General features: G+C 36.4%; 1 protein-coding gene across 3 annotated transcripts in view; it reads right to left on the bottom strand.

Moving 5' to 3' along the window:
• The window catches only part of TENM1 (teneurin transmembrane protein 1), a 596275-nt gene that overhangs the window by 515592 nt on the left and 65030 nt on the right, over positions 1–15653 (bottom strand). For all 3 annotated transcript variants that reach the window (XM_012812797.1, XM_003801898.2, XM_003801899.2), the window contains exons 2-3: positions 7206–7466; positions 4960–5016 (exon numbers count right to left, since the gene is read on the bottom strand). In XM_012812797.1, coding sequence (XP_012668251.1) covers positions 4960–5016; positions 7206–7466 — 318 coding nt within the window. The remainder of the gene's footprint in view (positions 1–4959; positions 5017–7205; positions 7467–15653) is intronic.

Here is a 15653-nt window from a genome sequence, read left to right on the forward strand (position 1 = left end):
AGTATCAGAAGGAATAACTCCACATTTGGGTATAACTATTACATGTCATTCACAGAACTCAGATGTTAGGCTAGACATTTTTTCAGACCTCTAGCTGTTTCCTTGAAGCAATTCAGGGTCTGAAAGTGGCACATACATGGCTATGATGGTATAATATTTATTGGTAGCACATGTTATATTACCAGAGTTCTGTGTATGCAGTACAAAATCAATAGGGAGAAGTACTAAGAGATTTCTTGGCTGTCAGTCTATTATATCAGATATTCCCTTACCTGTAAAGTTCCTGAGCAACACATAGACAACTCAGCTGCTCAACAATCATGGAACTCCACAGCGCTTCTAAATAGCAATTAAAACTCTATCTCTAATTAAAGGGCTACTCCAATAACAATGGAAAATACAATAGCACAAATTATCCCTCAGGTCTGAAATGTCTCTGTTTATTTCCTCTTTCAGTCTTCTACATTCAGCAGAACAAGATTGTTGGCTATTAAAATGTAGTATTATTAAAGAGAGGACAAGTGCAAAGATTTTTGCCTAGTTTGAAATGAGCAGAAAGAAGGCCTAACTGTTATGTTATAGTGTCCTGGGTACTAAATGCTTTAGAAGCCACAGTGAATCTCTCTATAGTTACTTGATAACACAGACCTCATTTGATAGCACCTATCCCATAATCAGTGCATAATAAATGAATAGTGATAAATAACAACCACAACTGAGATTTTTGGGCATTTAATTATAATAGACACACTGATATGCCATATATCCATTCTCTTCTTTAATCCTCATAAACATACCTCCCCAAAACTTCAAGCACATAATGTTCCCATTTGACAGATGAGAAAACTGAGGCTCAAAGTGCTTTTTTTTTTTTGGTTGCAGTTTGGCTGGGGCTGGGTTCAAACCTGCCACCCTCAGTATATGGGGCCAGTGCCCTATTCACTGAGCCACAGGTGCCGCCCTTAAAGAGCTTTAGTTACCTGTCCAAAAATATACAACAGTTAAGTGGCAGAACTAGGGCAAAAATCTATGTCTATCTTATACCATAAGGGTTCTTAACCACTGACTATACAGAGAACATTGTTTATTTATTGCATTAATATAACAATCTTTACTTTAATAAATGGGGTTATATCTCTGTGTTCTCAGAGAAAGCTATACATATGTTATCATATTACTAACTAAATTGTATTAAAATTAACTTTTTGTCCTCTCTAGTAGACCTCTTTGGGTGTATGTGCCCACATGACACTGACTGCCCTGTGTCAGGCACTGTTTCAGAGAATCAAATGGGTGGGCTCTCAGAAAGCAACATCTATATTACCCCTTATTGTAGCTGATGGGATCAGTGGTTGACATCTGACTCAAGTTGGGAAAATTATTCTGTATCCTTGAAATTTAGAAATTGCACTAGAAACATTCAGTTAATCTTAGCTTCTTTCCTGAATAGAAGGAATGTGAACTGGGATTTTATGGGGCATGGGGGTTTTATGCTTGTCTTGTGGATGGAGATTTAGAGAAAGTTAATCTGCAGAGTCAGTGCTTAAAAAAATGGGTTCAGATGAAAAAGGCAAGTCTTGGTAATTCTGGTCTAGCACCTTCTTGTGGTCTAGCTATATACTTGCCCTGAGTCCTATGCAGCATTTTCATGTCCTTTCAATAGGTTCACCGGTCAGGTGTGGTGGCTCATGCATATGATCCCAGCCCATTGGGAAGCCAAGGTCAAAAATTACTTGTGTCCAGGAATTAGAGACCAACCTGAGGAACATAGGGAGACTCTATTTCCACAAAACAACAAAAACCACACATATCAGGACATGGTGGTACGTGCCTGTAGTTCCCACTACTTGGAAAACTGAGGCAGGAGGATCACTTGAGCCCAGGTGTTCAAGGCTGCAGAGAGCTGTAACAACATCACAGTACTCTAGCCTGGGTGACAGAGTGAAACTTTATATCTAAAATGTGTTTTTTGTTTAAGCTAGCTCAAGTTGGTTTCTGTTACCTGTAATAAACAATCCTAACTAATAGGGCATCAATCTTCTCCCACTAGACTGTAAATTCCTTGAGTTGGGGATTGCATATTATTCATCTTTCACATATCCCTACTCTCTAGTACAGAACTTGGCAAAGAGAAGTTTATCCATAAATATTGCTTGAACAAAAATATCATTATCGTCAAGACTCTAACTATAAATAATTTTAGAGGGATTTGTACTTTATTAGTAACAGGTTACAAATGCTTTTCTCTACCTATTTCTCTCCATTTATTAGCTTCTAGATAAACAAGTTAATTTTCATGTTTTATAACCTAACTGTTCTATTCAAGCCATATGTGAAAAACACATACTTGGAAATTGATTACTCAAATTCAGCTGCTGTCATAGTTTTTCCCTCCAGCTCAATGTATAGTCAAATGTAATTACTAAGGGATACGCTAATCCCTGAGTTTGTTCCTCAAGAAGGACTTTCAAACTCTTGCAGCAAATTCTCATTGGATCACCTATCAGAGGCAGTTTTGTGCTAGATGACCAGAGGTCTGACCCACTGTAGCATTTCTATCTTTTTATGAGTCACAGGAGATACTAGGAAATCCATTAAAATATATTATGTCTGAGCTTATTTTTTTCTATCAGAGCAATGCACACTTCTTATCTATTTACTGCCTACTATATTCTAGGTCCTATTGCTCATAGTGAAGCTACAACAGTTAATAAACCAGGCCCTGTCTTCCAGTGGCTTCCAGTCTACTGCTTATTAATAACCATTGCGAGGATAGAAAATATACAACTCTGGCATTAGCCTGTCAAGTGAAGTAATGTCAGTAAGGTGAAAATGGAATGGGAAAAGGGCAGAATGAATAAAGCATGATGGCTAACAATCAAAGTATCATCCCAGCGTTGACTGCTCACAGGTCCTAGGATGAAGCTGAGTGAATCTACATTTTTCCCGATAGACAATTATGCATCAACAGATGAGACAAAGGGTTTATTTAGGACAATTTAAGGGAATGGAAACACAATGCATTTATGTTATGATACCCTTATGAAAGCCTAGACATCCAGATCTCCTTCTGTTAACTGATGGTCTCATGTGCCTATACTTCAGGTCTTTCATTCCATGTGTCTGAGTTCTTAAATTCAGGTTCATTTATTATAATTCTTTATGGGTTATAAAATGTTGTAGACAAATTCACAACCAAATGGAGTTGATAAAAATGTTAAAAAAATCAATTTTCTACTGGGTTGGCTAATTAATGAAATAATAGGAACCAGTTCTAGTAGATACAACTTTGAAAATATAAGTAGAAAACTGAATTAATATTTTCCTAGAATGGACAGAATTATGAGCATCTTTGGAATCACTTCTCAGATCTTTCCCACTTGTACAACTCATCCAAATTTACCATTTCCCATCTCACTTTTATCTCTCATTCACACCCGTGAGGCTTAAATCATCCTAAACTCTTCCATGATAATGTGCCCATTTCCTCATCAATAATCTAAAAATCAGAAAGTATAAGAAGATAGGAATAAAACTAATGCCATTAACATTAATTGAAGTATAAGGATGGGGTAGTTAGAGTCTGAGGTATTGAAACAATCAATTGAAAATATTTAAGCAGTTTTACTCTTTTCAAATGTTATATAAACTTAAATCAATGAAGTAGATGTGTTAGGCATGCTGTCATGAATGGATGAGATCAACAGGGAATAAACAGCAACATTTCTGCACAAAGACCAAGTTCCCAAGTTCAATTCATTGAAAATAACTGATTTCCTCAAATTAACATGCTTTTGAAAAAGCCATTTACACTCTCATCTCAACTCAAACCTCTTCTGTAAGAATCTCTGGAAATGCTGAAGGCAGGCCAGGGTTGGTTGTTATCAATTAAAATGTGTAGAATCCACACTGGTGAAATCTTACCATAAATCATAAGTAAGATCTCAAATTATATTCTTCTCACTGAAACTAGTAATAGGAGTCAAAGTAAGACCTCCAGGACTCTCAAGTTGCGCAGAGAAAAGTTGTTCAAGTTCGCATCTTGCGGACATACATGATCCAAGGGAAGAAACAATGGCTATTTCAGAAACAAATTATTGCATTTAGCTAGCTGGTTTCTGAATTGTTTTAGTACTTCCTCATATGTCAAATGGGACTAATAATACAATCTGTCTTGCAGAATGGTAACGAGGATAAGATGGGATGAAGAAATGAAACTTGTGTTTGGATATTGTGAGCATCTTTGAAATGCTGATCTAATAATTATAGTGACCATTCATACTGTTCTTATATTACAAGTACTGTTCTAAGGCTTTATGTACCAGCCCCTTCCCAATTTTGAGTCACCGTCCTATGGTCAGATGTGAGGCCTCTACCATAAGGTGTTTGAGAAGGGCCAGCCCCCTTCCTGAGGATTTATATAGTATAAATTTTGGTTTACAGAAAAAGAATGAACGACATTGCTTTCATTTGAATATGTTGTTTGTAATTGATGATATGGATAAAGTATGATTCTAAAGCCATGCAGGAGCATCTAGAGGAAAAGACCCAGGCCATCTGCTAGGTGCCATCTGAAAGTTAGAACAATATCTGAACTATGTGCTGAGTTAATGATCACAGCCACGCAGAAAATCATAGATATGCAGAAAGCCAAAGCCAACCCAATCTGATTTCAATCTCTGCCTTCACACTAAATTAATGTTTCCCCTTCCTACCGGAAATTCTGTCTTACCCTTCTCCCCAGTTTCCCCTTCACCTTCTCTCTTATCACCAATATACACACATGAAATTTTCTGGAGGAAAGCAAACCCACAAGCTGCCACTGAACTAATCTCTGATAGGCCCATTGTCCAGACTTGTGTGTCCTTTGTTAGAGGAGTAGGGCTCCGCTTTGTGGAACAGGTATCAGAGATGGGGTGAAGTCAAAATAATTGTGGTTAAATATTTGAAAAATCTTACCCTGAGTAGACCCAGCTTGAGCCTCCATGTCACAGCAAACAGGAGAGAATTTAAAACCTGTAATGCAAACATTTAACTAATTAATCCTTACCCAAGTCATCTGGAATTCCTCAAACTTCAACCCTTACCCTTCATCCAGTGATGCTTTTTCTAAAAATAACAGCTTTATTGAAATATAGGTCATATATCATAATATTCACCCTTTTAAAGCATACGATTCAGTGTTTTTTTTTTTTAGTATTTTTACAGTTGCACAACCATCACCACTATATAATTCTAGAACATTTCCATCATCCCCAAAGAAGCCTCATACTGAGGCAGTTGCTACCTCTATTGAAGACTAGTAGGTAGAGCCTGATGAGAAAATGTCTGTATTTTATTTTAATTGTTTCACCCCCTGGTAAATTGGCTATAAATTTCTGTGTCAGGAGTGAGATGAGATAGAACAAGATGTCTCGGCAATACAAGTGATCACCTACCCCTCCATTTAGTATAATTTTGTGTGGGAGGTAGACAGGCTGAATTCCTCACAGACCTTCCAACTCAGCGTAAGGTGCCCAGTCAGGGGAATGTCTGGCTGACTATCTCTGCATAGGGAAATCAGCAGTGCAGGTGTGCTGAGGCCATCAACTTGTAGCTTAGGCTAGAGAAGCTGAGATGTCTGCCTGAGTAGATGAGACTTGCTCTCCCCATTCTCTCTTCCGGTTGCACCATTATCTGGCCACTTCAGATGTTCCATTACCCTATGTCCTTGCTTACCCTTTAATCAACATCCCTGGAGGCTGTAATATTCCCTCTCTCATTCTTAACCTTGACTGCTGTGCATCCTTGCAGGTATACTCTGCTATGCACCCAATAAAAAGACTCTGGGAAACAGGACAGGTGCTGCCCCCTGTCCCCGAGCACATGAAACAGTGCATGCCCTTTCAGGCTTCTGGTTTTATGCACTAAGTTTGGTGTAAGTTTTTCTTTCTTTCCTCAGTGCTGTGTCCCTTGCTGGCCACTGTCCAGGTTGGGGTCCACTGCACATAAAACAATTTTGTTCATTGTTTTTCCTTACTGACAGATGAAGCCCTATAAACTGTAGTGACCAGTCTAAGGTCTCCTGACGTCTGTCCTAGTGCTCTTTCACTTACATGCAGGCACGTACCAAATATGTTCTACTCTCATCGCCGTACTCTACCTGTCCCACTTTAGGCCAAAGTCAGCAATACAAGCATAAATATATGAAAATGATCTAAAAAAACTCAAGATCCCAAGAATGTCCAGTCATATTGCAAAGTGCTATGACCTATTATTAAGGAAATGATATTCTAGCAGGCAACCACTCATTCCTGATTATATTCTTGTGGCCAATGTCCCTTTGGGGCTGAAGGAGACAGAAGAGGACAGAATGAAAAAACTAGAGTTACAGTGTAGTTGGGCTACCTCTCTGCCACTTAGGAAAATACAAATTAGTCTTTGCTAACAGACTAAGCTTTGTGGTCATGGTGATGGAGACCTATAAAATTTAGACAAATAGAATGATGAAGAGACGAGATTAATGTGTTTAATAAGCATTAATGTGCTTTTAGGAAAGGATTTTGTTCTCTGGTAGGACAGAAGAGCAGAAATCAAGTAAATTAACCCCTTTTCAACAAATCAAAAAGTCAAAAACTTTTCCCTTTCTAAAAATTACAGGAAAATAACATATAATTATAATATAATGATACTGCTGTTAGTACTTAATTGTCTAGCAAATGGCTGATGTTAATTCACTTTCTGTTTTTAAATCTTTTTAATCCAACCTGGTTAATGTGAGTCTGTCTGTACAGTCAATAGGTTAATCTGAATCAAAATAGAAAGCACATATAGAGTATGCCTGCTATATAATTTTTCATATACTGATATAAAGCCAAAATACATGAAGTGAGGACTTTAATAAATCCCAGTAATATTGCACAGGAAAATGCAGATGAAAATAAAAGGTGAGACATAAATAAGACATGTACAAGATTGCTGATTACTACAGGAGATTATTTCCCTTGGGGGTTCACCACAAAGGGAAAGCATTTTGTCCGTTATTGTAAATAAATGATTATTTGCCAGACACTTAGGTACGTGCACTGTCCTTGAGTCCCTGCTAACTTGTTCCACTGTGCGTAATTAAAGGAAAGAACAGCAGACATAAGGAAGGAAAACAAAGCAAAGTCTAAAAACGGCCTTCTTTCTGTGTTTTGCTTAAACAGTGTAGGTAGATTTATTACCATTTTCCCCATCCGACTTCCTTTCATGGTCAGTGTCAGTCAAGGACAATGCGGAGTTGGCCCGGCTGGACAAACAGGAGCTATGCTCCGATTTCATTCCCCTTATCCACATTCTTAGAGCGTGGTCAGGTGAGGCAGCGCCCTCAGTCTCTGTGTCCACGTCAGATCCCATCTCTAGCTGGTAGCCGTGCCGGGAAACGCTGTGCATGTCTGTCTGGTAGCCAGAGCACAGAGTGTGAGAGGTTTCACAAAATTCCATCTCTGAGAAGGAACAAAATTCAGAGAAAAAGTTTAGAAATGGCAGGAAAGATTCAGTAAAATTCTACTTTTTGCCCTCATCTCCCCCTCCCCCATTGCTAGTAATTATGTGTTTTTGCCAAGTTAGAATTCTGGCCTTTTATTTATGGGAGCTAGGATTCTGTGCTTATTTTGCACTTCTGTAGCTTAAAATTATGCTCCTGTTGATTCTTACAAGGTTCTGGAAAAAGCATGCCGAAAATAGCTTTATAGCGACAATTTTAGGTTGCACAAAATGTAATGAAATAAGTGAGTGCAGACAAGTCTAAAGTGTAGAGAGCTGTCCTTTAAAAGATATTTCTCTTCTAGTAAGAATATATGTATAATCTATAGAGCACACCTATGCTTAAAATACTTAAATTATTTGCTTTTCTAAGTATTTCACATGCTCTGGAGTTGAGAATAAATAATTCAATGTGAAAACTTGAGAAAAATAACATTAAGTTCAAATACACTTTTCCAAAGTATTTTTCCTAACACACATTAACCACTAAAATTACAACACAATAACTAAGAAAATGACATGAAGGCAAAGTTAACCAGTTTGATGAAAATATTTCAAATCATATATGAAAACACCACACTGTACCCCACGACTGCATTAATGTACAGTTATAATTTAATAAAAAAAAAATTATGAGTAGCGAGTATTGTTATATCTCATTGTTTCCAAAGGAGTTTAACGTACACTTTACGCTAATTATTATGTTTAATTCATTCTTTCAATTAACATACAAAAAAATTCAGTTATATATCAAACCCTGGTAGTGCTTCGTGGTTTGAATTTTCTCCCCTTTCCCCCCAGGTTTTAGGATTATAAAATGTTTACACTCTTAAAGATGATGTAACAAATCCCCCCTTTTTACAGTTGTAGAAAGTAACCTCCAGATGATAGATACAGAGGGTACCAAAAAATATGTACACATTTAAAAAAAAAAAAAAAACGGGCGGCACCTGTGGGTCACTGGGTAGGGCGCCAGCCCAAATATACCGAGGGTGGCGGGTTCAAACCCGTCCCTGGCCAAACTGCAACAAAAAAATAGCCAGGGGTTGTGGCTAGTGCCTGTCGTCTCAGCTACTCAGAAGGCTGAGGCAAGAGAATCGCCTAAGCCCAGGAGCTGGAGGTTGCGCTGAGCTGTGATGCCATGGCACTCTACCAAGGGCGACAAAGTGAGATTCTGTCTCTAAAAATAAATAAATAAGTAAATAATAAAAAAGGGAAAAACTATGTTAAAATTGTAATACTTAAGACACATTTGACTTCTGTTATTATAAGAGGTACTCAAATGTGGCTTGTAGTCATCTTTTGTTATTGATATATAGTTTTTTCCATTCTTAAAATGTATACTTTTTTTTTGCACCCTCTGTATTATTTGTGCATCGCACATATCACATAGCAATGGAACCCTTTTTCCTAAAACCCCCATCTGGGCGTGGTTTCTGCTAGACACCAGTGAAGTCTCATCAACTTACTGCATGAATACCAGGCATTCAGTCTTAACAGTCAATTTTACCTTCGATTATGGCAAGGTGTCAAAAAGGGGAAAAGATGCTTTAACAATCCCTAATAAGTTAATGGAAAATGACCACATGCCAAGACGAATCACCTGAAATGTCCATGTAATACTTAGATAAGGTAATCCAGAGATGTAGTACAATATATAGGATTTTCTTAGACGGACATCAGAGACAGGGTATGTCCTTTGGCCAGGAAGAAGCTTAATTGAGTGCATTTAATCCTTAGCACATATCAATGGCATGCAAACGCTAACATGAATTTAATTCTTTGATTACAGAAAATCCTGGATCTTAGGTAATATACTAAAAATAGTGCAGAATATGAATATATTTTTAAAGGAACTATTTTTGTGACATATAATTGCCAAATAAGGGTTTTAGAAAATCAAGTCTTAATGCTTATTTAATAGCCATTAGGGGCCTACCACTGTGCTTTGTGAAGTAGATGTTGGCATATAAAGCTACTAGACTGTATTAGGTAAATTCAATTAAAATGAAAAAAATTAACTTTTTCAGGGTTATATTACACTGTTGAGTATGACTCTTGTGATGAATGTCTTTAAGAGTAATTCTATTTTTCTACAAAAACTTGTCTAAATTCCAGAGAAGTGATATTTAAAAAATAGGCATGGTTTGCATTTATCAAATATAAAAGCTTATCAAACCATGCTTCTGCTTGCCATAAGGCTAAAAGTAAAAATCCATTTTGTACAATATAAATCTTAGTGATCTAGAATATTGGGATAGGCTAATATTCATGCCTCTTAATTTCACAATGTTTCATTATCCAATCCTACTGTGCAGTTGTTGCTACAGCAACCTGGTAATGAACCTGTCAGTTTGAAGCTGTAAGAAATGAATTTTATATAGGACTGTATTCACAACTTCCTTCCCTAACTTGTGTGCTTCAGAATCACCTAGAAGGCTTGTCAAAACATAGATTCCTGCACCCAATTCCCACCTATACCCTCTAGTTTCAATTTTTGTTTCAGAAATTGTGGAGTAGGGCCAGCAAATTTGCATTCCAAACATATTCCCTGTTAAGGCCCATGCTTCCTGTCTAGGGATCGCACTTTGTAAACTACTGCCCAAGAGACTTCTCTGAAGTCAATGGAAGCTGGAAATAGGATTGTAGTGAGGGTGCAATCTTATCATGGCACTACCACCAGCTCTGATTCTATTTAAAGACACAATTGAGAAAGCTTCTGCTTTGAATTGCTATGAAGTGCCTCCATTTATTTTCCATGGATTCAGGGCACTAATTAGAAAATTTACTTCCCAAAGCGTAGACTTGCATTTAGATTCATTCATACAATGGGATATGAGATGTAGTTTTCCAAAGATTTTAATATAAGCATCTGAGTCATGACATTCATTGGAAAAGAATGAGAAAGTAAAAATAAACACATGATCAATTTGTCATGCAAGATTAATAAAACACTAAAACACTAGATAAAGTTGTTTATTTTTTAAAGAGAACACTGGCAGATGTAAATAGATTCTTTTTTTATGAATAAGAGATTTATTTTCCTATTCAAAATGAAATGAAATTTGGACATGGATTTATTCTCTTCTAAGAAAATGTTGTACAATGTGATCAAAAACTTCATAGGAGGAGTACTTTATTTTCTATTGAACCTATGCCCTGATTTGAATACAAAGACTAAACCACAAATTCTCTAATTAAATACCATCAGGTAAAAGTACACTTCCTTGTCAATCTATTATTAGAAATGGTAACAATCCAAGTAAGCTATACTTGTTCCTTTTTTAAAGAGGTAAAACAGAGAAAAAAAGAGAAAATGTAGAAATTTATATAAAAAGGAAGAAAAGAAAGAAATGATTCACTTATTTATAGTAAGGGATGTTCATTGAACTACCTCACTTTCCTTCCTTGGAATCAGTGTTACCATTGTAAAATATTTCCTTAAATACAGAAAAGTGTTGGTGGTACTCAAAATTCCCATAGGATGCATTATCTATAAAGCACTTACAATGCACCTTAAGTGGTTGTTTTCTGGCCTTGCACATATAACCTTATTACCTAAAATACTATGTATTCCCTAGAGAAGATAAAGTTCAACTGGATTTATTATAGACCTATTCTTACCAACAAACTAGCCATGAGAGAAATGTAAGTACAATGTTATCCTAGAATTTCAAGGATACACTGGAACCATGAGAAACTACATTTCAAGAGTAAACAGCTATAGATGTAGTCAAGCGAATGATGTATTTTCAATTTTACAAACATGTATTTAACTTTTATTCCCAGGGAAACCAATATTACAGTTTTATAAGAAAAAATCTGAGTAGATTAATAGAGTTGAAGTCCATTTTTTTTAATGGACAAAAGGTTTAGAGAGATAATTTCACAGCAAAGGTATAGGAATAGCTAATAAGCAATTGAAAAGATGCTCAACATCATTGTTACCAGGAAAATGCAGACTAAAACCACAGTGAGATTCCACTACACACTTACTAGAATGGCTGAAACGAAATTCTAACCATATCAAGTGTTGACAAGAATGGAGGAAACTGCAATTTTCTTACACTGATGCAAGAAAGCAAAATGACATAACCACTTGGAAAAATAATTTCCTAAAAGTTAAAGCTATACTTACCAGGAGAAGAATTGTACACCTGGACATTTATTCCCCCCAAATAAAACATTTCTGTCTGCACAAAAACCTGTGCAAGTTTTTTTTATAACAGCTTTATTCATAATAGCTAAAAAGTAGGAAGATCCAAACCACCTGTCATATATCCACACAATGGAATATTATTTGGTCCTAAAAAGGAATGAAATATTGATGTGTAAAACATGATGGATTTCAAAACAATTATGATGAGTGAAAGAATACAGACAAAAATTCTACACGCTGTATACTTCCATTTTTGTGAAATTCTAGAAAATGTAAACTAATCTTTAGTGACTGAAAGCAGATAAGTGGTTGTCTGGGGAAGAGGGTGGAGAGAGATACAGATAACCAAGAGACACAGGAAACTTTGGGATGATCTAAATATCTGTTATACTGTTTCTTGCAATAGTTTCACTGGCATAGACAACCTCTACAATTAAGTTTGTGAACTCATCCCAGAAAAAATGCTACATACCTCATTGCTGAATATCACTATGGTCATATTCGAAGCACTCACCTTAGAAAGCTATGCACTGATGCCAATGCCTAGTCTACCTTTCACAGCAAGTTTGGAACTCTTTTTCTGTAATGACTATGAGAGTTGTCATCATATGGCATACAAAACACTCAGGAAAACATTGCTACCTGTCAACCCAAACACAGCTGTGAGACACTGGTATACTAAGGTTATGACACTTTACTGAGTTGTTTGTATAGTGCTGCAAGTGTAAGCATGTGGTGGCAAGTTTGCAAACTTAATTGTCAGATCTTGTACTTATCAAAGTTTATCAGATTGTATATTTTGAGTACATGTAGTATGTGTAGTTTATTGTGCTTCAATTATACATCTATTTTTTTTTAGTTAATTTTACACCACTAGCTATTAAAACAACAAGAAAGACTTAGAATCAGCCAATATTCATAGGTGGAGCCAAGGGTTTCAGAGCCAAAAGGAGATTCTGCTCTTTTCTTCTTGGTGGAATAAAGTACATGTAACACGAACAAATGGTAGTTAAAAATGTTATCCTACTTATATCTAAGCCAAGAGGTCATCAAGGCTAACTGATGCATGATTTCTCAGTGATCTTATAGGGAGCATTTTTGTCCTGGGGACGTAACAGTTGAAAACCAAATACTCTCTGGGGGAGGGGACTAAGGATGAAACTGATTACTGCTAAGCTTTCAGTAGCTAAGGAAAAATCCTTGGGGATCTTGAGACTAAGCTTAGTGATTCTGGCACATAGGATCACTTTCGGCATCTATTAATGCTAATAAATTTATCATTTTTAAAAATGCCATGAAGCATGGAATAAAAATAACTACTGTACTTTCTCTCTGTGAATCTAGGGGTTGATCTCAGGTGTTCAGCTTGGGGAAGCTACTTATCAAAATCTGAAAGGGAAAGCAGTAGCTAAATCAGTGTTTTTCTGGAAATGCCATTTCTGTTTTTCTGATAAGCTCAAGACTTGACTTTTCTTCAAATTCTACCCATCCATGCTTCCTCTTAAAAGGGAGCTTTAAGACATCATACTCCAAGTAAATAATTGGAGGTCAAGTGGTATGATTAATAATAGCCATGATATGGGATGTTTAGGAGACAACTTTTAAACAATATAGTCCATTTTCAAAATAAAGGAGGGGTAGAAGTTAAATTATTAGCTTTAACTATTGTGACTCATAACAACCCTTATGAATTATCTACAAAAGCAGGTTTTATTAATTAGCCATGTAATTGTTCGATAAGTCACTTAACATCTTAGGTCCTCAGTTTCCACATTTGTAAAATGTATGAGTTCAACTAGAAATAAATCTGTAAGTAACTGCCTTGTTCTTACATTCTGTAACTATAATCTGAACCTTTTATGGAAAAATGTGAAGTGGTCAATATTTTCAAATGAGAAAGGAGTAAATGGTTTTATGAATTAAGGTGCAATTCATACTTCTATTAAGGATAATCAAATCTGTTAGTTAAATAAGATGGTGCGTCATGATTCTAAGTCTCACTATATTAAAGTATTAATACAGCCTAGGTAGCTACTGTGAATTTCAATATTATTGATAGAGTACCTTAAATGTAAATGTAAAACAGCAATTGAATAAATAGTTACTCAGCAAATAAAATTATTGGTTTACAATCACTTCTCGGCCTTTTGGCTAAGATCAAGTATAAAATCATTGGTTTACAAACATGGCTATTACAAATAGACTCTATGGCACAATAACTAAAATTCACACAATTAAAAAATACTACTGATCCACTAATAATTCACTACTGTTTCTAGTGAACAATTTCAGTGGATTGTTAATAGTCTTAAGCAAGAAATACAAAGAGAAAAAGAATTTAGTAATACCAGATAAGAGACAAATAATTTTCACTATGGAGGACCATTTTGTATTTCTGTTTGGGGGCTTTGAAAAGAAAATGATATCAAATTGCTAAACAAATCAGTTCATGGACGTTTACTTAAACACAGCTTCATTTGAACACCCACTCAATTTCAAGTCAAGAAAACAAAACAAAATAGTCTTCTCTGATTTTTCTTCATCTTAGAAAATTAGTCCTATTTAATATCCTCCTCTCTTCATGGAGAGCTTTATCACATGCAAAGTGCTGTACTAGGCAGTGAGCAGAATGAATTAACAGGACCGTGTCATGTCCTTTGGGAAGTTCCATAGAGAGCCTTTTTAAAGGTCCCGATGGTAACAAAGTAATAAAGGCACACCACCCAAACCTGACTTTTATTTTTCTGCTGAGGGCTTATCAGACTTTTCTGGGGCACAGGAGTAAGAGATGGAATGCTCCCATGTGTAAGACTGGGCCCTGTGGTTATCAGAGGACTTAAATAAAATAACTAAGCTTCCCGAAGCCTAATCTCCCACTCACAGTTCCAAATGCACCCATTATCTCAGCACTCAGGACCTACTAATTATGCCTTATTTAATTTTCAAGATTTCTCCATCTGTCAGTACACTGAAAAGCACGGCAACAAATCTGGGCAGAGTTAAAGGCCTGAAGTAGAAACATTCATGCTTTGTGACCAATATTGGCTAACTGGAGACATCCCAGAACATAGTTAAAAGACGATGTTAATTTAAAAAAGGACGCTCTGAGACTACAGTGAATTGCAAATCTGTAAAAATGGTTCAAATTGGAGGACATGGAATTATAGCACGGAGTCAAGTGGAAGGGAGATGAGGTAGGAACCTGGAAAAAAATCAAAACAAACTCCAATCAGATTTAGAGAGAGATTAAAATATTCTTCAGCAATTTAAGAAGAGGAAGTAAATTGATGTGGGAATAAGCAATTGCTAACTATTTCCTTAAACTAATTTTCACCTTAGTGAATGGCTCCATTTAGACTGTATTCATATGAGATGGAAGAACTTGTTTTGAAGCTAACTCAGACAGCAGTTTTACAATCACAATGGAAGAAAAAAAACAAAACTGGATGCTTGCTCCACAGTCTTTGTGGCAAGAGTATGGAAAAAGAATCAGGGGCTAGAAAAGATGGTGGGAGGTCCAGGAATTCAACAGAAACTTAGATCAATGAGGACCTGCGCATGTTCCTTTATTTCAACATTTTGAACAAGACGGAGACTTCCTGGCCTAAATGAGAAATTTTCAGGGCTACTGAACACTGCAAATGCATGGTGCTCAATGGCCCTAAAAATTTCTCATTTCTTACCTGTGTTGGTCCAATTTTCTAGCTGTTCATAACATTTTGGAACCTGCATCCTTATTGCCCACTGTGGTCTTCCAGGTATAGCTGTGTATTTCCATTAGGCTCACTAAGCATGCGAAAGTGTTTGCTCGGTGTGTGTGCATGTGTGTGTGTCTGTCTCTGAAATTTTAAACTACAGTAATGTGCTGCACAATTCCAATGAGAAAGTGAGATCAATGAGATCAAGAGTTAAATGACCATTAAAGACACTTGTGAGTGCTTCAAACACATACAGGCAAACGATGAGACTTCTGTAACATTCTATACTT

This window comes from Otolemur garnettii, unplaced genomic scaffold (genome assembly GCF_000181295.1).
Source record: "Otolemur garnettii isolate 467f Iridium unplaced genomic scaffold, OtoGar3 scaffold00224, whole genome shotgun sequence".
Classification (NCBI taxonomy): Eukaryota; Metazoa; Chordata; class Mammalia; order Primates; family Galagidae; genus Otolemur; species Otolemur garnettii.